Source organism: Taeniopygia guttata, chromosome Z, assembly GCF_048771995.1.
Source record: "Taeniopygia guttata chromosome Z, bTaeGut7.mat, whole genome shotgun sequence".
Taxonomy (NCBI): domain Eukaryota; kingdom Metazoa; phylum Chordata; class Aves; order Passeriformes; family Estrildidae; genus Taeniopygia; species Taeniopygia guttata.
Window position 1 is genome coordinate 6924999 of NC_133063.1, and position 26072 is coordinate 6951070.

Here is a 26072-nt window from a genome sequence, read left to right on the forward strand (position 1 = left end):
GCTGGATGGAACCCCCAGACAAGCTGGAAAAGCCCAGAGATGGTGCTGCTATCTCTGTCTTACTGCCAAACAGGGAAAGCTTTAGGCCAGGGTGCTTCAAGCTTTATGCCTGGACATACTTTTATCCTGTTGTAAATGGATTTTTTTTTCCGCTACGGGTCTGAAGGAAAGCTGAGATTGCCCAGTGCTGGCAGGAAGGGTGGCTCTGGCACTAAGCTGTGAGGCCAGTGGGGAACAAGGCAGGGCTAGGCTGTCTCCTCAGCCACAGAGATGCTGTTCTGTCTGGGTGTGGCACACTTATGTCAGTGACTTCATGGTGATGCACTTCTACCACCGGCACAGTACAAGGCCTTTCAGAAGAGCACTGCATTAGAGAACAACCTTGCCTCACCTAACACACAGGTTTTTTTACCCATGCTCAGAAAGAAGCAAACATACAGTGTGTTCAGTGATTCCTGGTCCTCAAAGATTGTTCCAGAAAGCCTGTCCTCAAATTTGATTAGTTAAAACCAAAGAAGTTTTCAGCTGCTGCTGAACAAAACACAGATATACTGAACTTACAGAAACTGACATCCTTCTTTATGCAGTCTGCCAGCTACTTGTGCAGTTAACTCCTCTAACTGGGCTAATGAGATTTGGGAGTATTTTCTAAAGCACAGCTTTTGATAGGGAAACCCCACTTTTACTTAAAACAACAAGGCTCAGAGGTCCTAGTTAGAGAAATTTTAATGATGTGGCTGAGTGCTCTAAAACCTGACGGTTCAAGAGAGCTTCCAGAGAACTGTGAAAAAAAAAAAAAAAAAAAGAAAAGAAAAAAAACCCAAAAGTGGAAATTCGGTTTCGAGTGTTCAGATGGGGTTACTCCAAAGACATCCGCGCTCTTCTGCTTTTCGAAGGAGAACTGCGACAGAAAGCCCCAGGGCTGGAAAAGGCGTCTGCTTTTGTTTGTTTGTTTGGGTTTTTGGCTGGTTGTTTTTTCTTTCCCTCTCCCAGCAACTGCGAGCCGCACGGAGGGGATTTAAGAGCAGAGCACGGCATGTCCCAGCCCCCGCGGGCTGTGCTGGCGTTCCTGCCCAGCGCCGCCGCAGCGGGCACGCGGTCCGGCTTGTGCTTTTCCCCCCATTGCTCTGCTAATCCTGAAATAATTCCCTCCTATTTATTTATTTATTTTTAAATCTCCTGGCGGAGCACGTGGTTCCCCCGGCTCCCCTCCCCTCCATCGCGCCCACCCCGCCCCCGTGTCCCCTGCCCGCCCTGCCGGGCCCGGCCCCGCCCCGCCCCGCCGGGCCCGGCCCCGCCGCCCGGCCCGGCCCGGCCCGCGCCGCTCCGCGCCCACCGCGCCGGGGCCGCCGCTGCGGGCCGGGGCACCGCGGCTCGGCTCGGCTCGGCTCGGCTCGGCTCGGCTCGGCTCGGCTCGGCTCGGCTCGGCTCGGCACGGCACGGCACGGCACAGCCCGGCTCCGCGCGGCCCGGCGGCAGGGCGGCTGCGATCCTCCGCGGCCGGCGATGGGAGATGGAGGGAGCCGGCGGTGCGGTAAGGGGCGGCGTGTCCCCGTGCGGGTGCGGGGCTTGCCCTCACGCTGTGGCACTTTGTCCCATTTACTTCTGCATTTTTTTTTCTTCCCCCCCCCCTCTTTTTTTCTTCTTTTCATTTTCTTTTTGTTACCCTTTCTTCCTTCTTCCCTTATCCCTTTTCCTCTTTCCTTTTGTTGTTTTCATTTTCCCCTCTTAATTTTTTTTTTCTTCCTTTTTTAAAAATCCTTTTCACAGTGCCCTAAGAGAAAAAAAGCTCGGAGCCCACTTCTGTGCTCGCAACTGCCAGATCCCGAGAGACACCAGCTGCGCTCAGGGCTGGGACCCCGAGCCTGCACGTCCTGCAGTTGGCTTTGCTTGTGTCTCCAAGGAACTTGTCTGTCTAACACATCAGCCCTGCTGCTGCACTGACAAGCTCTCTTGAATTCTTGAATTAAACAAGACATTGTCAGAAGAGCGTTTGGCTGAGTAGCAATGCACTTTCAGGGGAAGAGTTGAGATGATCTCACCGAAAGTGTAAAATTGTAGTATATTAAACCACACAGGCATGCTCCTGTGCAGTTGAGGTGCTATCTTCATCCTTGCTCCTGAGAACTGGAGCTACACTTCTCAGTGGGAACATAAACATATAGTTGAAATGAGTTTGAACTTCACACAAACCCACTGAAGTTGCTGACTCCCATGTAGGTGAGCATTTACGTGCTATAAACATCAATTACCTGTCTGCCACAGGGTCCAGTTAGTATATTGTCAGGCAAAGGCACATGTATATGTTACTGAAGCGCTTTGGGTGTGTAATAGGTGACTGCAAGTACTCTTAGTTTTGTAGCTTCAGTCACACTTTAATTCTGTCTGTGCACAGGGCCATTAACACAGAATGTCAAATACAGTATTTGTAATGAAACTGGAGTTGCACACCCAGTGTTTGAAGCAATTGTAATAGACTACTGAGAGTCACCCAGGCCTTTCTGGTTTAGCTAGTAGAAAGAAGCCTTTCTATTCCAAATGCTTTTTCATCAGTCATATCCTTAGATGATGTGTTTCAGCACATGTTACCAGTTTAATGCCCAGTGAATCTGTCCTAGCTCTGTTAATTTACACAGGAGTTGGTTTTGGGGCATACTTTTGATGGGAGAGGGGTGAGGTTAACCATATAGGAGACGCTGTGCAAATGATCCCATTCGATTAGAACCTTGGTTCATTGGGGAGTGTGAGAACATCCTTTGTGGTAGTGGTGATGGTAAAAAAAAAAATCCAGGAGACATACACGTTGCTGTTTTCAAAATTTGAAACAAGTTTTGAAACAAAAAATCTAGGACTTCTTAATCCACACAGAAAATTCTTTCATAACTGACCTGTGTGAAAGTGTTTCTCCTGAACTATTTGTGCTTAAGTGGATTGTTTGATTTACTATTTCCAATTTTAAATTTTCAGTTTGATCTCTGTGCCATTAAAGTGAGAAGGAAAAGAGCAGTGAGGATTTTAATGAATGTGCTAGCGGCTTTTTTTTTCCCCAGCAAATCCTTCTTTACTGTTGTCAAAGTGCATAGCTGAAGCACATGGATGTTGTTCAGAATACTTTCCCTCCCTGCCTCCACACCAACACAGTCCTTTCTATTCTTGCCCATCACACCAGGAAACTCTGGTGGTTGATTTTGCAGCTTTGGTATAAGATATGGATTGGGGTTTGATTCTTGTGGCCTGAGAGGCAGGCTCGCTGCAGGAGTGCCATGGAGCATCTCTGCAGGCACTTGACTTGGTGCGTGTGTTCTGAGACAAGTGCTGGACGATTCAGCATTTAGGCAGCAAAAGTTGTACACCACACAAGGCCGCCAGTACTAAGTAAGGGTGCTTGGGCCGTGGCTGATAAACTTTGTGCTTGCACAGTAGCTGATTGCTCGAAACCATCCCTGCTTCAAGGAGAGACAGGCTGGCAGACTGAGGGCTGAAGTGATTTTTCTCAGGCACGTGTTTCTCTTTTGAGAACCTCTGTTTGCTTGTAAGGGTCTTGAGAGAGAGCAAGAGGCTGGGGTACTGCTGGGTGCTGATTTAAAGGCAATTTAGAGGTAGCACAATGTAGTGGCCTAGTGAAGGGAGCCCAAGAAAGGGAGGGAGGGGATAGTATTAGGTGGGTGGGTCCCCAGGGTACTGGGGAGTCATCTGCCAAGCTGCTGTTCTTCAGCTGAGGCTGGAAAAACCTGTGAACTGCTGCCAGAACACAAAGATTGGGGCTGTCAGAGTATCCTGCTCCAGATCAGCTCTGTGTTGTGAGCGCTGAGGATCCCCAGGGTGCAGCAGCTGTTACAGATGTTTGGTGAGAGTCTTGCTGAGCTCACCCAGCGAAGTGGTGAGTGGGAGTAATGTTCCTGGGCTCAGCAGGGACACAGGCCACCCAGTGCCCCTGAAGGGACATTTCCTTGCAAATGGTCCCTGATGGGAGAGCTGGCTTCTGGTGGAGCAGGGATGTCTTGATCTGCCTGTCCCACCAAGACCTGCTCTCTGACCTGGGTGGTTCTTTGCATCCTAGTGGGTTGTAAAATTGTGTGTGGCTTCTTCCCTTTGTAAGTTTGGCTGAGAAGAGGGATGTGTGCTAGAGAGCTTCTCTGGGCAGTCGCCATACAGCAAAGTGAATCTGCAGATAAACAACTTTAGGTCTTATGCAATTTGGGTCCTAAACTTCCTAAATGGATTGATGCCTGCCAAACCCCATGATCACAAAGACTATTTACAGTCCTTATTTTCTTGTTTGTACTGATGTGAAATTGGGGAGCAGGGGTTGTGTGTGTTAGAAATAATTTTCTTCTGTTGGATGAAAAATCTGTTTGAGACCAGCTCAAAGTGTCCCACTCACACTGTCATTCTGGTTTTAAGTGTTCCATTCTTCTCAGGAATGGCACTGTTTGGAGTATCCTTCTACAGTATGTTTCCAGATGCAGGAGCTGCACCCTCTGAGTGCACCTCCTCCTTGCTCTGAGATGTTTTTTGCTGTTTTGCCAGCTTCTGTTTGAGACCACAGACTCCTGTGATGCTAATGCATCCAAACATTTATTCTCTTCATTACAGAGATGAGCAAGGCAGGTTGCAGATGGCACTTAAAAGCAGGGTGGAGTGAGAGCTGGCCCTCTGGGTGCGGGCTTGGTTGCTACAGGGTTGAATCAGGAATCAGAGGAGTTTGGGTATTATCTAGCCCTTGAAGCTTGAATGGCTTCTGAATTGACTGTACTTCCTGGATGCTGTAAGTAAAAAAACCTGTTTGGGCACTGGATCAGGCTGTCCATCAGTGATCAAGGTGTCCATCAGAGTGTGAGCACTGCATTTCCCGGTCATGGCTATGGGAAGTGTGTGGCTCCCTTTTCTAACTGCACAAAAGATTTTCAGTATTTCAACTTCTGGTCTAAGCCAAAGGAAACCAGGCTGGAGCTGGCTTCTGAGGGTGGCCTGATAGAGCAGAAACACTCTGGTCATGCCATGCTTGCTGAGAGCATCATGTCATAGCCACAACAACTTTTTGCTGAAAGGATGGTCTTGCACAGGACCAGGAGTTGGACCTGATGATCACGATGAGTCCCTTCCAAGTCAGCGTATTTTGATTCTGTGACTGAAAGGAGGCCTTTGTCTTGAAACTGTGGTGCAGTAGTTTGGGAGCAGTAAGAAAACAACATAATGGCACAGATTACATAATACAAGCCTCCCTTTTTGCAGAAGCCATGAATGGGGCTTGCTTTCTCTTCTTGGTGTGAAATGGCACAGTGGAAGAGGTGGCTTAAAGTGTACTCATTATTTTTTTACAACAGTTTTCAAATGGAAAGTGTCATTTGAGTAATAGCTGCATCTCCCAGGCTGAATGAATGCCAAGTGTGATGGCAAGATGCACTTAAGCCTGGGATATGTCTGCATGTCAGTGCTAACAGAAGAATGCTTCCCAGGGAAGCCCTATTCTCAAGAAGGAACAAATTCTAGTACCAGGAAGTTCTGATTGTTGTCAGCTGTCTTGTCTGTAGACTTGCTGTGATTTAATGAGGAAAAAAGAAGAGGTATTAATTTCCTCACCAGTGGGACAGGAGTGTCAGCTGGCCTGTGTTGTGCTGCTTGTGGGGGATGTAGCATCTTTGATGTCTTCTGCCTTGTTGCCACAGCTGGAATTGCCTGTTGGCTCCTGACCACTTGCAGGGGCCACAGCTGCCCAACAATGCACTTTCTTAGCAAGCATATAGTCTTGCAACAATATTTTCAGTCCCCCAGCGCCTGCACCTCAGGAGAAATTTGTTGATGTATTTTCTCACTTCTGCCTTAATTGTGCCAGAGATAAGATGGCTCAGATCAAACTTCAGTCAAATTTCTGTTCCAAAAAGTTTCTCTTAAATCTAGGTAAGGCTCAGAAAAAACTGCTGAGTGAAAACTGTAAAATTAATTTAAATATGTGATATGAAATAATCATGCAGAATCAGCAAGCTATGTCTAAGATACATACCCCTTTTTGCATACTCTGCTGCTGTGTTGTATTTCTACAGTTTGTGCTTGCCACAGAGAAAAATGCAGATTTTTTTATACTTTTGCAAATGTTAATTCTTCCAGTGTGGAGTGGTCTGATGGCTGGGTGTGGGGTGTTTTTTGTTTGTTGGCTTGTTTTTTGAGTTTTTTTAACATTCACTGAAATGGAATTATTTTAATCACTTGGGGACACTACCTTAAACTATATTTATAATATTGACTTGAAAAATGAAGATGAGCTCTCCCAATACCCCATTCCTCCATCCATAAAAGCAGTGTATATTTAGCTGGACATAAAGAATGTACAGCACATGGCAGAGGATGACATCTGTAAAGTTTCAAGGGACAGCAGATGTTGGTTAGGGTTTTGGAAAAAATTGAGTTGTTTAAAGATACAGAACTAACTTCTGGTGGGTTCGTAAGACATTTAGGTATATTCAAATTTTAGCTTCCGTAGAGGAGAAATCCACGTGGAGCAGACCTGTAGCCTGTCTAAACATTGTCCTGCCATCTGAGTTGCCTGAAGATGATGCAAGCACAGTACATGCTAAAGTGAAGAAGTCTGTCAGTTTGCTAAATATTCTGGAACAGATTGAACAAAAACAGTAAATGCAAGATATCTACTGCATGCATCACTGAATTCTCTGGATATAAGATGCTGTCTTTGCACAGTTTTTCTTAAATCACACCCCACCCCAATACTCTTTGACATAACTCAGGAATATACTTGCACTGTGGCTTTGTAAAAGTTTTTGGGTGTTTTTCTTCATCTCTGTGTGTTATGTCTAAGAACACAGTGATTCAGGCAGTGAGCTAAAGTCTTCTTCTCAGAGGACTTGTTTTGATTCTTGCACATACCTTAGAAATAATGTGTAGATATCCAGAGGTCCATACAGCATGCATCAAAAATCACTGACTTGACAAATACAAAATGCTGAGTGACCTTTAATGGTAAAGTGTAATCATACAGACTTTAAATTAATATGTTGTTCACAGCCATGCAGTTACAGCTCAGACATCACCAGCCTTTGCATAATAGAAAGCATTTAATTCTGTATAATGGCTGACTGCTTCCAAACAACTAAACAACAAAGCAAACATTTTTTTAAGGGGAGAGAAACACAATTGCAGGTCTAGAACAAGGTGACCAGACTGGAAACAAATTTTACTTGCTTGATACTGCTGCTAAGGCATTAATTTGTTTTTTTTTTTTTTTTTTTTGTCACCGTTCCCAGGTTTTTTTCCTAAGCAGAAAATCTTTTGCTTCATTTCTGAACTGAGCATCTCTTCAGACACTGAACTTCTGTGAAGTCTACCTTTGTGCAGGGACAGCAGCTTTGGTAGTATCTGAACCCTTTCAGTTTTGCTCTCTCCAGCCTAACTGATCCCTGTGAGGCTGCTCATAGTAAACAAACCCTGTAGTGCTGGGAATAATGGCACAGGAAACCTGCAGTGCCCTGGTGCCTTTTGGTGAATCCCTGGGGTAAGCTGTGCAGTGTGATGTGGTGAGGACTCAAGAGGAGCTGGCTGGATGGTACCAAGCCTGAGGTCTGTCCAGTCCATGGCCATGCCAAAGCCTTGTGAGCAGGTAATGGTGATTTGCTGCACTGGTTTGGATTCAAGGCTGCTTTAGCCCAGGAACATGGATGTGGTCATGGAGGTCAGCAGATGCCCAGGAAGAGGTCAGCTTAGAGATTCATAAGAAGCATGTGATTTCTGTAGTGTTAGGGATTTGTATCCCTTGAGCTTGTTCACCCTTGTCAGGTGCCTCAGTATTTTGTTTTCTGTGAGATTGCTTTGCAAGGTGGTTGGTGGTTTTGACTACAAACTATACCAGGAACCATGTCCTCCTTGGTGTGGTGCTGACTGCCAATACCTTCTTCTGTTGTCTTCTGGCTGTTGCATTAAAAAAAAAAAGGCACTGATTTTAATTTGCTTTTTTTAGACCCCTTATACTGCAAGCGCCTCTGCCACGTCTCTTAGTAGCCTTGCAGCTGAAAAATCTTATGTGACCCTCTCTAAAATCCCGACTTCTTCTTCTTATAGCTGGAAAACAGCTATAGGCAGTGGTCTCACACAAGCACATTCTTTCCTCCCCACCTTCTGGTTTTCTATACATCTCCCTGCAACTCATGATAGTTAGGAATTAGTTTAAAACTCAGGCTTAGATTTCTTCTCATTCAAAACCTTGACTAGCATTAAGTTATAGCAACTCCAGCTGAGATTAAGCCATGCAAAGTCCTGTTTTGAATGTTAATCTATTTTACTAATGCTTTAATTCAAGAATTGCAAACGTGTATTAGTGTGGGGAGGTATAAGGAAAACACAGCTATGCTGTATGGGGTCAAATGGAATTAAATGCTACAACCCTTGCCTACCCAGTGGTCTTACTCTGAGCACCCACACTCTTCCTGTGATGTTGGTGCACTAGGTTTTACCAGTTAGCAAGTTTATTTTAATGCCATTTTTCTGCATTTAATCCTGCTCCTTAGGGAAGTGATTTAAGACAAGCTCAACAGGCATAGTCTTTTCAGAACCATTGGTATGACCTGTCAAAAACAGTGAAGCTTGCTGAGCTCTTGGCCACACAGGGATGATGTGACAGCAGAGGCAGAGCTCTCAATGCAGGATTCTGTAAAGACTTGCCCATGACATTGCAACTTGCTGTAGGTTTTAAAATCTGTGGAAACCTTCTGTCCATCGTTCCTGCTGAGAGCATATACTCACTGTATCAGCGTATTTCATCCAGTGAGTATTTGGCTGCTGACAGCAGTTGAGTTTTTTGCTGGTGTTGGTGAAACAATGAGAATAGACCAAGCACAGCCAGGATTAGAAATGGACCAGGTGTGGCTGTGAAGTTCTCCATAGTAGACTGATTTACAGGCATTCTTCGAGGCTTTTTTCTGCTTTCTTGCAATATTGCAGCATTTCCCCAGTAGCCTCAATGAAACATCCAAAAGTCGCTCCAGTGCAGGGGCTGTTGCCGGGGGGCTGACATCCAGTGGTGGTATGGCTGAGGGGGAAGGCAGGAAGCTCTGGGAAACAGAGCTGTGCACATCCAAAAGCATGTAAAACTGAGGCTTCCTCATGATATGTCTTAGCTGTGGAGACATGCCTGAGGACACTTTCACCTCTCTGTCCCAGCTAACAGTTCTGCATGAATGGTCCCTAGGTCCCTTCCTGCTGATGTTTCCCCTTAGGGATGGGTGGTCTCTTGCTGTCTAGAATTTTGGCTGACTCTTGCTTCCTGAAGACTCATGCTTCAGCACCCATCCTGTTCTGCTTTTTCTCAAGCACTCTTTTCCCAGGTCTCCTGCAAGGAGTGAGCCTGTCTTAACAGCATCCATACTCTCAGGGAGTCTGAAAATTTCCAGACTGGAAGTTGCCATTTAATTATCTGCTTCTTTGAATACCTCCTCCTTATTAGACATTTTCAGAGAAAATATGTGACCTTAAGTGTGAATGCTTCAGGAGGCACGGATTCATACTGGTTCTTTGTGCTCAGACTGACCCATTGCTTGTCACAGCAGCTGTGGACAGTTTTATCCCCTTCCACTGAGACAAAGCTCAGCTTTCCTGTCAGCTCAGCTGAAAATGGTGGTGAGATAGCAAGAGTTTGATATGCCTCAGTTAAAGCTCTCTGACATGTAGGTATGTGTCCTGGTTTGAGACAAGTTAGGAGGAAACATTCACCGAAGACAGTATGATTAAAAAAAAAAAGGCCCCAAGACAAAACCAGTTGGTCCCAAGAAAAGGTCCCAACTAGAACCTCAGTGAAAGTCAAAAGAAGATGCTTTAGTGCATTTCTTTTGTAGAGAAAGGAGAAGCATTTTCTTCAGCTTTTTATGACTTACTTTACCTATGTAAAAACCACTGGGATTTTTGGAGGGCAGTTTGAGGAGAGCTTACGAGTTGAAATGAAATTCATCCAGAGAGAGAAACTGTGCTTGAGGAAAGCCAGCACCCAGCTCTCAGCAGGAGTTAAAGACACCTCTCAAGGGTGAATTGTGGGAACAGTTTCTCCTTGCAGATACTGATCTGCTGCTCCATTCACACATCCAGACAACAGAGCAGAGGCAGTGTGTGTGCTTCTTGCTGGGCTGGCTTATCTGTCCTTGGCAGCTCCTGCTGGAGTAGCAGGAACTTTGTGGTCTTAGCATCCTGCTGCTGTTCACTTCAGTGCTGAGACACAGATTCAGCAGCTTCGTTCCTGTGCTGGCCTGAAACCTCCAGGAGCACCACGGGTTTATCTTAAACAATCTCTCTGTTCCCCAAGCATGCAACACAAGGCCAGCAAGGTGGAACCTCTGTTGACCCATGTCAATGCCTTGTGTGAGGTCAACAGAAACTGGTCCAGTGTGTTGGCAGGAGGTCTGAGGGGTGAGGACTGCCAAGTGCAAACTAATGCAACCTCATAAATGTTACTTAAAATTCGCTGTGAGGCAAATGCAGCCTTCCTAACTCCTGACCAAGAGCTATGGACCTAGAGAAGTGGGCTTGATCCAACACATTCAAACAGGCAGAAAGCACTGCAAGAGTGATGCACCAATGGGTAGGAGCTTGCTGCCTCTCTGCCCAGAGCATCACTGGACTGAAAAATAATATGTATATGGCTCATGAGAAATGTATGTTCAGCTGGGCTGATTTAAGGGGATTGGTGCTTTTAAGCATCACCCTCTTCAGTAGTGACAAAGACGAGATGCTTTGAAGGTGGTGGTTAAAGCCCTCTGAGGGAAGCAATTATGAAATGGCTGACCTGGATGCAGATTTCTTTGCCCTTGAGCTGAGAGAGAAGGCTTAAGCAGGAGTTTTATATCCCTTTCAATCTTGCTCGTATTTAATCTTTGCTAATGCAACTTGAAAGCACCATGAATGTTTGGCCAGCCCATTTCTGGGCTCCTTGTTTCAGGGCATTTTGACTTCTGCAAAGCTTAGGTGAGCGGTGGATCAAAAGAAGGAAAGGAGAACACACGTTGTCTCTTGATTTGGACATTGGTAAAGCAATAGAATTAAAAACTAGTTCTGACCTCAGAGCATCCTCATTCTTTCCTGCTCTTGCATTCTTTTTTAATATGTCTTGTTTGGATGAAATATGATAAACTTACCCTTAAGCCTGGATATGGATTTTCTTTATACATCCTTTTAGTGCTCTGACAACCTAAATAGATGTTAAATACAGCTGTTCCCATACACAAACCAGTATCTGCAATTTTCATCAGCAGCATTGAGCCGTTCTGACAATCAAGTTACCCCTTTCAGATGAAAACACTAAGATCATGCAGCCTCTGTTTAGGCACTTAACTCTGGTAAATGATGGCCTATACACTGAAACCCCATTAATTTTACAATTTACTTGTGACTGTTACTGGATGATGAGGAGGGTACTGTGAGCTGGAGTTTTCTTCTTTGCTTTACAGTGAGGTACAGGCAATAGAGATCCTTGGAACACGTGTTTGCTGGCAGGGATGCTCAGTGCAGCAGATGTCTGTGAAATCTCAAAGAGCAAGGCTGAGGGATGGAGAAGCTGTGTCCCAGAGGGGTATAGATCAGAAATTCCTTACTCCTCAGGAACTGGACTGTTCTGTTAATTTTATTTTCCATTTCATTTATCTGTCACTGGGATTTGGCACCAGCTAGTTGTTAGCCATACCATCCCTTCACATCCATCTGAGCAGGCTGAACTTTTGTCTGGATTTGTAAGCTACTCCTGTCTAAGCTGTTGCAGACAAAGAGCCTTCCCCCGTGTGCTCTGGCTCCAGCTATTCCTTTTCTAGCCCCTCCTGCCTCCCTGCCAGTGAATGAATGCAGGCAGGACAGACATGGTGATTTCTTCCATTTTGTCATGCTTGTGATAGTCATCTTTGTGATAGAAAGCCCTTTATCTGTTCCATCACATCTTTACCAAAGGATTGGGTAGGCTGGTGTTAGCACGTGCATCAATGTACTGGAAGCCCTAGTGCTGAGTAGCTGGACTAGTGAATGCCTAGTGAATGGCAAATAAATTAGTCCAAGACCCCTATGTAAGATCTGCTGTCGACTTAGAGCAGAGTGGTGTTGGACTAAATCTTGCAGAACTGGCACAGTGCAGAAAGGCAGGAGAAGAAACGGGGGTAAAAGGCCAGGGGAACCTGGAGCAAAACCATTCTAGGGCATGGGGAAGATAACTATTCATCAATGTGCTCTTGGAAGAAAATACAATTGTTGGACAGATGGCCTAGGAGGAATATATGGATTTGTGATTCCATCCATGTCTGATTAAAGAGCTGTGACTATGTGTTCCTGTGAATTATGTGTCCCTTGTACTTTGAATTTCTCTTTGTATCTGACGCTTATCCTGAGGTATTTGATCGAAATGCATAAAAGTTATTGTTGTCCTGGGGGACAGAATGTTCCATTTAACTTTGTTTTTTAAAGAGTGTTTTTGTAAGCTAATGCTTTCACCAATGTAAACCATGCCATGGCTTGCTATGCCACAGCAACTGACTACCTCATATGAATATAAAGTTTACTGAAGAATTTACAGAGTTAGTGATTTATTTTATCTGTCACTTCAAACAGAAGAATTACGGGCTCCGTCTTGCCCAGCTGGGAAGAAACTTTATGCTGACTCTAGATAGTTTGTGCACTACATTTTATTGCTGGCATGTGCTTTAGCTTAGAGATTTGTTTTGTCCCTACGTGTTCAGAAAAGTATTTTGATCTTAGTCCTGCAGCTTTTCTCTATTCTGAGAAACTGGACCTTTACTCTGTCAAGTGTTTCTTACAAGAAATGAGCAGTGGGAAGGTGCTGGGGGCACCAGACCTGGGTAGAACCAGTTGCTCAATCCGTCTGTCCATTCACCCCTCCAGGTGTTCCCCTGCTTACTGGGCTCACCACCCCGTGTCCCCTCCCTGCCTCCTGGCCAGACAAGCAGGTTTGACTTGTGTGGTATGGTTGTAAAACCAAGTTTGGCTCTTGTCCTGACCTAGACAGTTGTGGTCATGCATGGGATGCCCAGCAGAGACCCTAGACAGTACTCCAGTCTAAGGACATGTTTGCATATCTTATCCTTCTTCCCCTTTTTAATCATCCTTGTTGTAGTCCTTGCTCCTCACTTTCTCTACCCCACTATCTTTTCAAAGAGACAGCCTGTCCCATTTATGGTTTTCCCATGGGTTCCAGTTTTATGACATACATACTCAAATTTGCTATTTCTGATACTATTCCCTTGATATTTTTAGCCCTAATCAGTATTATTGAAATAGCTGGCCAGTGCTGCTGGCCTTTCAATGGGTAAGCTGGCTAAAAAGTGGGTAAAGTGGTTGGGTGCTCTCACATCTGTTAGGTCTTTGTTCTTAATACTGAAATTCTTGGGTTCAATGACAGAGGGGTGAGCTCTGAAGAAGTTCCCTGAGTTGGCCCAGGTCTACTCTGGGTGATTTTGGTGGTGACAGAGTGAAATGAATACTTTAAAAATGCTGCCTGAAGGGAGTTCATGTTACTTCTGCTGTTTTTTCACTAAAAGGTATATAAGCTTTGTTTATTTTTGCTCTAGGCAGAAGCACTTGTGTGGGATAATGACATATCGGCTCATGCCCAGAATGTTGCCAAGGCCAAATATGAATTTTTATTTGGCTTGGAAGAAGAGAAGCCTTCAGGAATGGGTAAGTGCTATTTATTATTATTTTGTGTAAAAAAAAAAAAAAATCTTCTTAAGCCACTCGGGAAGGTTTTGCAGAAGCTGCTCCTTTAATGACCCCACGAGGGCTCACTCATTGTGCTGTGCTGCTCTTCACAAGCACTGGACCATAGGATCCTGCTGGTTTGGCCCCAGAAAATGACAGTGGTTCACTCTCTTATACCTCTGCCTTTCTTTCTGGCTCATGTGGGCCACCATGATGAGACAGCAGGGACTCATGTGCTGGAGACACATTGGTAGAGGGAGTCCCTGCACTTCCCTGTGCTGGAGTTGTTCAGCCACAAGTTCTGCAATTGCACATGCTGAAACATGGCCATTTCTGCCTGGAGATCCCTCCAGAAATGCGCTCTGTGGTCTTTCTACAGGTACAGGTAGGTAAGATTTTAATTCAGATACTTGAGGCGGTACCTGAACTTCTCTGCCCTCTGTAGTCAGTGATTCCAGAAGTCCAGGTGCAATATCTAATGTTATGCCTAAGGATCTGTCTTGTTCCTGCTGTCTTCTTGTAAATGTAAGGCATTTTCTACCTTTTAAGAGCCCAAGCCTAGAATAAAATAAATGTAGTTATTGTAGCTATTCCTCTTGCCTTGTCAAAATTATCAACAAGCCATGCCCTCTTTGAAAAAGCATTTCCTCAGGCTGTTCTCTTTGTACCTTGATCCTTTCTAATTGCAAACTTTCTGGAATGTCACTTAATTAAAGAAGACTCCCTTCTTGCCAGAAAAGGGCAGCACTTTGTTCAGAAACAAACCGTGTATGCTTCTCAACTTCAGTAAGGAAAAAAAAAAATTAATAATAATAATAATGATAATAATAAACAACAAAGAAACAGAATTGAGTTTCTTCCTGGATTTTATAAAGTTTGGTCTCCACTTGGGAAATCCTAATTGCAAAGTGGAAAAATTCCAAATTTCCAAAAAGAGAAAAAGACCCTCAAAAAGCCCAAGCCAAAATGACCTCATTTAGAATTTTAAAAACTCTTCCAAATTGCCTCAAAATGTGTATCAGTTTATTACATGAATCATGATGACCTCATTTCTTGCTTGGAAAGACACAGTGTGAGAGCACTGTCAGCAGGCATTGGTACAAATCCAGAGATTGGTCTTAAATAAAGTATGCAATGTCTAATAAATCCAAGTGAATCCACTGTTATTACCAAAACAAATTACCAAATATGATGGGTATTCTAAGCTAAGTATTGAGCTCTAAAACAAAGGGTGGCAAAGAGTAATCCAGATATATTGACTTATGTGCCTGATTCTCGGTATTTTTCCTGTGCTTCTTGCCTTTTTCTGGATCTCCGTCTTGCCTTGTTTCCGGATCTTGTCCTGTTCCTTTATTAATGAGAAACTACCATTAGGGGCTAACAATTAGCAAAATGAGAGTGATTTCAAGGGACCCTCACAGGAGGGTTTGTGAATCTTTAACAGTGGTTAACATACAACATTTGTGAATTGTACCCAAACACTGGGTGACATTGTGCTTACCCAGACTGGCCTCATGCTGTCACAGGCAAATGCATCCTCCTCCTCCTCCTCCTTCTCTTACAAGTTGTTTGACCACCATGGATAAATGAGAGTGGTTCTGCCCCTTCTAGTTTTTTCTTCAGCTTTTAACTGCTTATTTACTGGAGGTGAATGAGGACAGGGTGGCTGAGGGGACAGTCGTGCAAACTCAGGGCTTTTGTACACCAAATCATAGGTTTTTTTTTTATTTGATAGATGCCAAATATGTCATGACATATGCTTTTGGGGGAAGCAGCTATGCTTGAAAGTCTTTTTACTCTGTGTTAGAAGAGAAGGGAGAAAGCACCACCAAAAATCCAAATAAACATGCTACTTTCTGAAGTTTCCTTTAAAAGAAAGAAAACATGCTTTTTAGGGATCAAAGTATGAAATATTTTAAGCAAATGAGTGACAGGGGCAGGGTCAGGAGAAATGTTGGTGTTTAAACTTGATCAAGAAAACAACTTGTCACTGGGGGCAGTTAGGCTGGACTTTAATTTATCAACCCTAAAGCAGGTGACCCGTGCCATGGCTGGCCTCAGAAACAGAATGTAGCACGTAAACTGCTGAACAGCTTAATTACTTCTGCCTTCTGGTTCATCCTTTCCCTTTTGGCCACGGCCATGTCACTGTAGCCCTGCTGATGCTGCTGATATACATGTCTTGACTAAGTGCTAATACACTTGCATCAGACAAGCCAATTCACAAAAAAAAACAACAATAATTGGGGACGACTGTGGCAAACACTTCTGTTTACCCACTTGGGGGATGGCAGCTTTTGTTAATAAGCTCCGTGCTGATTTTTACCTTCCAGGTTGAAGCTGCTGGTCATTTTCAAATGAAAGGTGGGGGGGATAAAAAGTTAGATGGATTTATAAGAGGCGTCTCATCAACGATACTCAAATGCTAATAAAGCACGCAAAACATTTTCTTTCGGTGTCTTCAGTCTGATTTTCTCTGGAATGTGTGTGATCACTGATGCCCTAATGTGGTCTTGTCTTTAATGCATGATGCCTCTTGTCTGGGTCCCCTCCTCTCCAGTCCATTGTCCATCCTCCTGCCGGGGATGCATTACTCGGAGCAGAAGCAGGTCCAAGCCACATTTCCCTGCAGACCCCTCGCACTGGGGGAGCGGGGAGAATGCACCACACTTGTCCACGTGGCCCTGCACAGCCTGGCCACCTTCCCTGGCGAAACCCCAGCCTTCTGCCTTCCAGCAAAAGAAAATGTTTTTTAGAAACTGAATTTAGCTGGGTTGGACAAGACCTCTTCTCAGACTCACTGACATAAAAGGTCGCTTGTTGTATGTGGAAACATACATTCCTCCTCTGGAAACTGCTGTGGAAACAGTAATCTCTATTGAGCAGACTTTTCTTCAGGCTTGGCTGTGCTACAGGACTGATTTTTATGACTTTGCCGTTAATACACTTAAATACCAAAAAGAAAAAAAAAAATCACAGCCACATTACTTAGTCTTAAAAGTGCTTCCTTGGGGAAAAAAGTGGGGGATACTACAAAATAATTCCTTAAATAAACATGAAGGCCGAATATCCCAAAATTCCTGTTATACGAAAAATAAATCCAAGACTGTTGTTAGGAAGAAAATAGCTTCTTAAGATTAATAAACAGTCTTTTCTCTGATGTATCTTTTCTCTGAAGCTTTCATCCCTCCTGTGTACCAGAGGTTTAATCTCATCCTTCACAAAAAGGCCCTGTACAAATACTGCCTGTGTTGCTATGCAAATCTGGTCTTTCCCAACAGCTGCTGGAAGAAGCTTGGTTTGAATTCCTGGTGAAACAAATATCTTTTTGGAGAGCCTGTCACTTGCTGTTTTGTGTTCAGTGAGGTGTCATGAGGCAACTGAGCTCATTTAACATCTTGCTTCTGCCAAAAGAGATGGTCCCAGACACACACTGCCACCGATTGTCTCATGCTAGTTCTTGGGCTCATCTGTGTGCTTAGCAAGCTCAAGCCAGCCAAAATTATAACAAATCCCCCTAAAATAATGCCAAAAGAACAATTCTAAAAAAAGGGTTTATTTTCTCCTGGCAATGTGTGCTGAATCACCATTGCAAGGGGTCAAACAATGCCAGATCTGACACGTGAAAGAAAATCAAACACATACTTTGACCCATGCAACATACCTGTTCTGAACTGCAGTTAAAGAAATTACTGCTTTTGCTTTAGGACATCTAGAACTTTTTTTCAAGAGCAGAGGAAGAACACAATGGCTGCTATTTTGTAAAAGCAAAGTCTTTTCAGGCTTCTTGTGCTTCTGATTTAAACACCTTTAAGAAAATTATCCCAGTAAGTGAACATCACTGACACAGATTCTGCCTTGCTTGTTTGCTCTGTTCCTTCAAGGCATTCATGTCCAGCTCTGCTGCATCCCCCTCGCACTGCGGGGAAGTGGCACCTTCCTGGTCCTCACTGAAGGAACTGCCCTGAGACCCCAGGCACTCATTACATTGTTCTCATGATAGCCCAGACTGCTGACTGTAGTCTTGTCCAGGGCTCCAACCCTGTTGTTTTCCATTTTGAGGCACCACCACCCCTTGTCATATTTTCATCTCTTGCTCTTTCCATCTCCAGGCAATTCTCAAAGTCTGAGCTCCCTGATCTGGTATCTTCCTCTGCAGCTCTGCTTAAAAGGTGCAAAACTGCATTTTCTAAGGGTTGGAGGACTGCCTGATTTTCACATTAATTTTGCTTAATTACAGTGAAGGATTAGCACATCAGATGTCCTGCAGCGTTTACCAGCACACACAAGGAGAAAGCTCAGAGCTGTGGTACCCCTCTCCCTTATAATTAAAATTCTATCATCCTGTTGTCCATACTTGACTTAATCAGCTTCTTGTTGTTGCTTCTAGTGTCCCACTGCATTTTCTGACATACAAGCCAGAAAGTCCTGCAAGAGTTTTAAAATCATAGTGTGTAGTCAATAGTTTTCTCATAAATACCTCCAATGTTTGGCATTGCTGATTGGCAACGACGTAAAAAGAAGGATAACTTTTTAAATTTAAGTCTCCAGATGTACTGTATAAGAAGGTACTTTTCCAGTTGAGTTTGTGCACTATAGGAAGTGATTACCTTTTTGGTACCAGCATGTTCACTGGCTATGCTGAGTGCTCCTCTTTCACTCCAGCATGGAGTAAAGCAGGTCGTTTTGGATGCTCTGAAGAGCAGCAAGCTCTCACAGTGCTGTCAGATTAGTATTGTGCACATGGGAAGGTGAATGCTGGTGCAGAAGGACAGCATTGTGCTCTGCACCTTGGCTGCAGAGGTGGAGAGGTGGAACTGTCTTGCTATCTCCCTTTATTTCTGCTATCTCCCTTAGTTTCTGAGTGCTGCTTCCTGGGGCTGGGAGAAGCTGAGGCATGCTCTGGAGCTGTCAGGTGTGGTGTGATGGATATGTGGGTTTCCAGTCCAGGGAGGAGGAAAACTGAAGGGGGCACAAGTCATTATGCTAAGTCCCTTGCGCCACAGGAGGAAATTGAATGTCTTGTGACCTTCACTTGAAAGCTGGATAGTTCAAGTTATCATAACCTACAGCTGTAGGGAGGAGATTACCACATCCTCAACTTTCTAAACAACAGAGTTGTTTGAAGGCCAAGAGTTTAGTACAAATAATTGTTAAAACATGGACTGTTTGTTTATTGTTTTTTAAAGGTGCAGAATTAAGCACTCAGAAGTTATGAAATGCTAGAGTTAAGGCAGTAAATGTCTCCCTGTCTGTGCACTGTTGACCGAAGCTGAGAGCCATGCTGATGTGAGCACACAAATATTTGGGGACCTGGTGATGCTGGCAGTCTATCAGTGTCTGGCAATATGAGATGCTCTGAGCACATGTGGCACAGGCTGAATTCAGCTGAAGCTGGCAGGACTCAGCAACACTTTCCTGGAGGCAGTCAAGTCATCCCCTTCCACCAGGCAGACAGAAAATGGGGCATCCAGATCAATGGGCACAAGAGGGGAGGCTCAGCCAGCTGACTTTGCTTGTTACAGGCAGGTGCAGTGGGACACAGATGCATTTTTAACTATCACCATGTCTTCCCCTCAGCCTCAGTCCCATCATCTGGTGAGATCTGCAGCACATCAACACAAACCCTACATTGTGCTGTAGCCTTGCTTCATTTCTGGAGCTTTCTGAAGGAAATTATGTGTATTAACGTGCTGTTGATTTGCACAAGGAGAAGGCATTTAAATAAAATTATGTGGGTAGGTGCAGTTCTGGCCTGGTATTGGACTGACAGAGTGTAACACAGAGTACAGCAGGTATTTTTCCTGTTCACAGTTCACTGCTTTAACAAGTACCTTCTGCCTTAGATCCCTGTGTTGTTTATTTAACTCTCTCCAGCTTCCAGAGGAAGGGGGTCTCCCTGGCTGTAAAAGCCTGCTGAAAAGCTACTAGGCAATGTCCAACAGCACCTTTTGCAGCAAACACCTGGAGCCTGGGAGATGCACATGTCCCTCCACGTCCTACTTTTGTTTTAGCTGGGCACATAACTTGAGATCCATCTCCTAGGGTGCTTTAAGAACTGCCTAGCAAGACTATTGTCAGCTTGGCTAATTGGTCCCAAACTCTGAAATGTAGTAAAGGAAATCCTTTTCTGCAGATGTGCCTAGTCTCTGGATCAACAGACATCGACTTTCTGAGATCTGTGCTTACAAGTCATGGATTTTTAAAGCCATTGTTGGCTTGCACAAAACAACTTTCCAAGGGGTTTGAGAAGATTAGTGGAAAATACAGTATTTTAAATATATAACTTTAATTATAAGATAATTTAGAGAGGCTCTAAAGTCGTTGTAGATGCTGAAATGTCTAAGCAGATGTGAGTTGTCACTGCTTCAGAAGTTTTTTCTTGAGGTGAAGGCTCTTATGGAGCTTTTGAAGTAATTCTTGCTTGTGTGTATCTACACTTAGAAAATCTGTTAGCTGCTTCCTTTCTAAATCACAGCAGCAGAAAAATAGAGAATTTCAGATTCTTTTTGGATCTGTTGTTTACCTTTTGGGTTTCAGACTTCTCCAAACATAAGTCTTAAATCAAAACTTGAGATTCTCACAGCCATATAATTCTAGAGTGTGGGACTTCAGAGAAGAAAAGGGCATTAAATATTCTAAGACCCACTTGCACTTTTATGTCAAGATAATGAGTCCAGATACTCCCTTTGTATTCCCTCCTATTACTGCTCATGCTAGCAGCTGTTGTTCCACTCTACCATTTTGCTTTCCAGAATAATGACTCTTGGGACTGAGCTATCTCACTGACCATCTGTGGCCCATACAGCAATTTGTAGTGGATAATCCCTCACACTAAATCCTCTCAGCACGTGCTGCATGTTAGTTTTGGACTTTGTCCTGTTTTGAGCTTGCTGTAGGCCTGTGAGTGACTGCAGCAAGGTGCCATCCTTCTTGCAACCAGGGGAAAGGTACAGGCTCTTTAATTCAGTGCAGTTGGGGTTATGCAAGAGGTCTCAAACCTTGCTTACCACTGGAAAGTAGTTAAAACCTGTGGGGAAAAATATGCAACCAAGTCACAGTGTTGCTTGCATAAAGCTTTCCATCAGGAATAGGGCTAGAACTTCTGCAGCTGTAAAAAAAAAATCCACACAAACTCTCAAAGAGGCACAAAGTGACCCATGTATTTTACATGCTTTTTAAATGGTCATTGCTTTCTGAATGCAAAGGATTTATGTTCTTATCCTAGTGGCTTTTCTCACTCTTTTCCAAACCAATGACAACTTATCGTCATCATATCCTACCAGACTCCAGCACTGGCTAGCAGAGAGATTCGTCACAGATTCATCTAGCATGGGCATGGTTGTCCTATGGCAAACGGAAGTTTCATCTAGCACTATCTCTGGCAGCCCAAAACCTCCAGGATTTAGGGAACTACACAAGAACAGTAGTGGGCAGTATCTTTTTGTGAATCTCTTCCAGTGTGCAGGAAGCTGTGGGTGTACAATTTCCTTAGCAACATACTGCCCCTGCCTGTGTGCAGGAGGTTATTTTTTTCCCTGAACAATTTGTTTAATTTCTGGGTAACCCTGAGCCACTGGCTATCACACCACTGTCTGGCTGTTCAAGCAGGGATTGCAAAGAGTACACAGCCTTGTGCATGCTGTTGAGCTCTGTGCCAAACCTCCCAGTGACCACAGCAGGGAGTCCCTCTGGTTATCTCTTTTTGGGGTGAGGGGTCTCAGCCAAGACGGTCAGTTTTTCTGTAAGGGCTCTGCCATACCTCTATTCCCCTCTACTTTCCCTGCATGTTTGCTAAGGCACAGAGGCATTTCAGCTGGATTTATTTCTAAGCAACTCTCTCCAACCTCTTCCCTCTGTTTGCCTCTCACTTTCACTCAGCTTCCCCATTTCCACCAACTTGTTTTTACATAATGCTGCTGTAACTTTCGAGATCGGGATGAAGACCTGGCTCCACTTCTCCTTTTTGGAGCAAGCAAACTGCCCAAAAGCCTGGAGGGCCTGCAAACTGCAGAAAATCCTGTGCCCAGTCCGGTGTGGATGTTTGCAGTCCAGTTACAAAAGCCCCATGTTTGCATTATGTTAATCCCCTGGCTTTGGCTACGCTGGCCAGGCGGGACCTATTGCAGCATGGAGAATGACATCATTTGGAAAAAGGCTGCTGCACAAGGCTGCCAGAGGCTGTGCAGCATCCCTCCCCTTTTATAGGGGACGGCTGCTCTATCTCAGCAGGAGCAGGCTGCTTTATCAATTGGAATAGTTTTAGTGACTGTAGAAGTTGTAACACGATGCAGTGCAGGACAAGGAGACGTGTGTAAACCTCCTCTTTGGCCAGTAGTGATACAATACCATATATCCTGTGATTTGTTCATTAAACTCTGTCACCTAGAGATTTGTCTCGTCTTAATGCATACATTGTTTTTTACTTGCCCCGATTTGCCTTTTACAAATGGTGGCAAGCATACCAGGAAAGCGTAACTGATGCGATGCTGCATGCAAGCTCACCCACGTGCTGCTTGTGATCGGCGCAAGGAGCTGCAGAGACATAAAATGCAGGATGACTGGGCTGCTTAGTGAAGGCTCCCAGCTCACTAATGCTGAAATGCCATAAAGCATCCTGCATTCTGAAACCGGCACATGACTCTCGGCATCGCCATTCTGCCCGATTCTCCCCTTACGGACGCAGTACAAAAACGGCAGCTAAGCACAGACGTATCCCTGGCATGCCGTCAGGCAGCCTTGCTGGAGGAAATTTTTTTTTTTTCCCCCTGCAAGCTGCCAAGGTGGACTCCTTAGCTCCTGCGATAGACTGAATGAGACTGCAGTTCCCCCATCAGTTTCATAATACTCAGAAAGCATCCATTTACATCATTGTGTGCAGTGCAGGGCAGCAGCTGCCAGGAAATTTGAAACTATTTTGATTCCAGTTGACTAGAACAGCAGCAATTGAATTAGCTGGTATCGCTATAGATAAACTGATGAGCTTTGCATTTTATTTCTTTGACCAATGGGTAACTGCTGGAGCTACAGTAACCTCTGTGAGTAAGGAGCCTGTTCAAGCAAATATATCTAATTTCTCGAGCTATATAATATATATATATATATATATATATATATACATATATATACTGTATAGAGAGAGACACTCACACCATTCTTTTTTAAAATGTACCTGTAAACAAAATGTCTGTCTATGCTTTTAACTTGTGTTTTGCTTCCTAGAATTTCCTTTTATTATGCTGTAGACAAGGTTGCTTGACATGGAATGGTTATTTACCTATGAAATATCATATCTATGCCTGATTTAAGTCATTAATTCTTTTAACATCTAGTCATCAGAAAGGCTGCCAAATGCTGTTAGGTTATATTTGCCCGGTCTCAGTTTTCTAGTCACTCACCCCCTTTCTATTTTAGCTTTTTCCCTGTCCATTTCTTTCTTTCTTTCTTTTTTTTTTTTTTTTTAATTTGTTGAAAGAAACCACCTTCAATGCAAAGTAGAAATTTGTGTTACCTGAAAGTGTGTGTCCTTTCTTTGTTTGTTTGGTGATGGGTATTTTTTTTCCCTGCGCATCTTCAGTGCAGTCCTTAAATTTTGTTGTTGTCTTTCTATCCTTGTTTGTAATGCAGTCATATTGGGGGATGGGGTTGGACAGGATATGCCAGTAGCTGCAGCAAGACATGATGCTGTGGTGGTGGATGGGAATAAGGGAGGAGTTTCCCTTAAAGAGCTCAAGCTCCCCTTAGCTCTTGTACTTGAAATAGGTCTCTGAGGAAAGGGAAAAGCTTTGGAATTTTGGGAGAAAGTGGTGGATTGGTTGTGGTTTACTTCACAAATTAGAGACCTTGGTAGTAATGTGCATGGTGGTACCTAATATAATGGCAACAGAACACTGCTTTGATGTCATATAGGAAGTTTTTTTTCAATCAGACAGAGGATTAGGCAATATTCCTGCATGAAGGCAAGAATCCCGCTGACTTGTGCTTGCATACAGCAGTGGCAGCAGCAGCAGTAGTCTGTCCAGAGGAGAGCTGCTGACATCTCACTTCAGAAAAGGCCTTACATTTCTACTGTGATAGCGCTACTCTCTTGCCCAGATGGTGCACAGCTTGCAGGTGTGGCAGAGGGGAATACATGTAAGCACTCTCCCTCTCTTTGGACACCTCTCTGTGCCTGCATGTGCAGGTATGTGCTCTGTATCTGTACCTTTTCTGGAGTCTGATGGGCTTGCCAGACTATGAAGTTCAGGAGGAGAAGTAAATCAGAAACTTGCTCAGGATTTCTTTCCACCATCAGCAGTGGCTGTCGGTGGCAGACAGGGACGCGCAGCAGAGCGTTTAGCATTCACCACAAGAAATAAGGCCCCCTCTGTTTCCCTCGTGTTGGTTCAGAAGCTAAGATAGCAATTAGCAGAGACGAGCCTGGCCCCTTGGCAGGATCTGTGTGCGGTGCCTTGTTAGGGCTTGGCCTCCAGAGCATGTTGGCTGCCTCCCAGCCCCACAGGAGGCCAGGGCTGAGCTCCAGGCTTCCTTCCAACAAGGCGGGATGTGTGGGTTGGAGTGAGGCATGGGGGGTCCCAGCTCTTGGGGCACTGTGTATTCCTTTTCTTCATGCAGTGCAGCCAGAGAGTGTGACCTGGCCAAGTGCTGTCCCAAGGTGCTGTGGGTGGATGTGTCTACTAGGAAGGGTTTATGTTAGCATCTATAGTGACATCTTCCCTATTAGTCCTCTCCTAAGAAACCCCTCCTCTAGCCTGTTCTGAGAGAGCAGCGAGCACTAAAGCTTTGGCATTAGAGAAGGACTGTGGGATGGGAAAGCAGCTTGGAGTTTGTTGCCTGGGGTTGTTCTGGTGCAGGTGTAGGGACATTACAACCACAGAGCATCGCTGTCATATGTGAGTCTGTCCTGGTGGAAGTGTCCCACAGTGGCAGCTTGTGCCATGAAAACTATGGGCTTGAGGTACATGCAAGCGCTTGGTTGGCTGAGTTGTGTGCAAAGGGGCATGTTTGCTGCTTCAGACACTTAAAAAAAAGCACTGTGGGTGCACCCACACCTGTGTTTTGGAAACCTTGCCATGAAGATGGGCTGGTGATGCAATTGTGGACAGGGCACCCTTGCTCCTTATATTTCCCTGGGACCTTGCAGCAGAGAAAAGGTCCCTGCTTTGTCTAGTCACTGTCCTGAACAGCAACCAAATAGTCTGGATGAACTGTGATTAAGTCAATGGCATGGAGACGTTTGGAGAACCCACTGGGGAAGATTCTGAGGCTTGGCAGGGTCCAAAATTGTCACTTTGATCCTGCACCACGCCCATTGTGTGGTATTTTCCCTGTGGCTAGATATACTGGGATATACTGGCAGGTGTGAGCTTCTGCTTACCTTAACAAGCCACTGGCATATAGGTAGCCATATTAATGCAGTTCTGAACCTGTGTTAGATTATCCTCTCTTTCACTTTGAACTCAGCCTATCATTAACCACAGCTACATGGCTTCTGCTCAGAAAGAGACCGTGGCTGGCCTGCTTGGAGCAGAGATGGGGATCAGTTTTCAATGCAGCACCTAGAGATGCACCTTGGGACCAAACCATTCAAATTCAAGTCGGTGTTTGGTTTCAGAGCTGTCACCCCTGATGCTTTTCAAAGTAGGTGTTTAGGTCTGGCCACCCTGCAGTTTGATTTGAAACACTTTTATACTCCAAGCCTTTTATACTTTTATACACTTTTATACTCCAAGAAGCAAAGAGTTAGTTTTTTTCTTTCTTTCATAAAGGAGTAGGACAAATGCAGCTGTTGATGGTTGGCTTTTTAATTGTTGTTTTGGGGTTTTTTTCCCCCCAAAAGCTCAGTTCCTCCTTGGCTGTGATATAAGGTGGCCAATTATCTGTCATGTGATGGCTGAGGTCCCTTCGGACAGATGGTTCTCTGTTACCTCGAAACAATGGGAGCCACTGGGTGCTTGATGCTTGGAAAATGGGACCACCCATTTTTACTTCTTGTTCACATCAGTTGGAAAAGCACAAGGAAGGGAGGGGTAGCAGGGTTTTTCTGCAGCAGCTATTTGCTGCCGTAGAAAATGTGAATTGCATGGTATGCATCCATCACTGCAACGTGACTTCAGCTACCTGAGTTGTTAAAGGAAGAGGGTAGTGCTGGCAGAAAGTTGAATTGCTCATTAATTACTTTGTAATTTAGCTAATTAGTTTCGTCAAGGCTGTAGAACATAACGGGTGTGGCTGATTATCTTCCCAGTGTTTCACCTTTACAAGTGGAAATTACCTGTAAACGTAAAACCATCATCTGTAGTGGTTTTTTAAAGTAAAACCATCACGGGTGGTGCATGCTGTGGATGTTAGACATCTGAATCTCTGCTTTCTTAGGCCTGTGG

The 26072-nt window shown here is 44.5% G+C and overlaps 1 protein-coding gene and 1 long non-coding RNA gene across 4 annotated transcripts in view; one reads left to right on the plus strand and one right to left on the minus strand.

The window, feature by feature from the left end:
* Positions 1-1279: 1279 nt before the first annotated feature.
* Positions 1280-26072, plus strand: part of LOC100220878 (PH and SEC7 domain-containing protein 3) — a 115158-nt gene continuing 90365 nt past the window's right edge. For 2 of the 3 annotated variants that reach the window (XM_030257937.4, XM_072921916.1), the window contains exons 1-2: positions 1280-1534; positions 13560-13668. In XM_030257937.4, coding sequence (XP_030113797.4) covers positions 1514-1534; positions 13560-13668 — 130 coding nt within the window. In that variant the 5' untranslated portion in view covers positions 1280-1513. Of the gene's footprint in view, positions 1535-13559; positions 13669-22587; positions 22728-26072 lie in introns of those variants that run through there. The other variant, XM_030257938.4, reaches the window with a different exon arrangement.
* Positions 6954-25513, minus strand: LOC115491014 (uncharacterized). Its single transcript, XR_003956970.4, has 3 exons — positions 23201-25513; positions 14112-14247; positions 6954-7920 (listed from the first exon to the last, which is right to left on the minus strand). It is a non-coding gene; the product is annotated as an uncharacterized lncRNA (long non-coding RNA).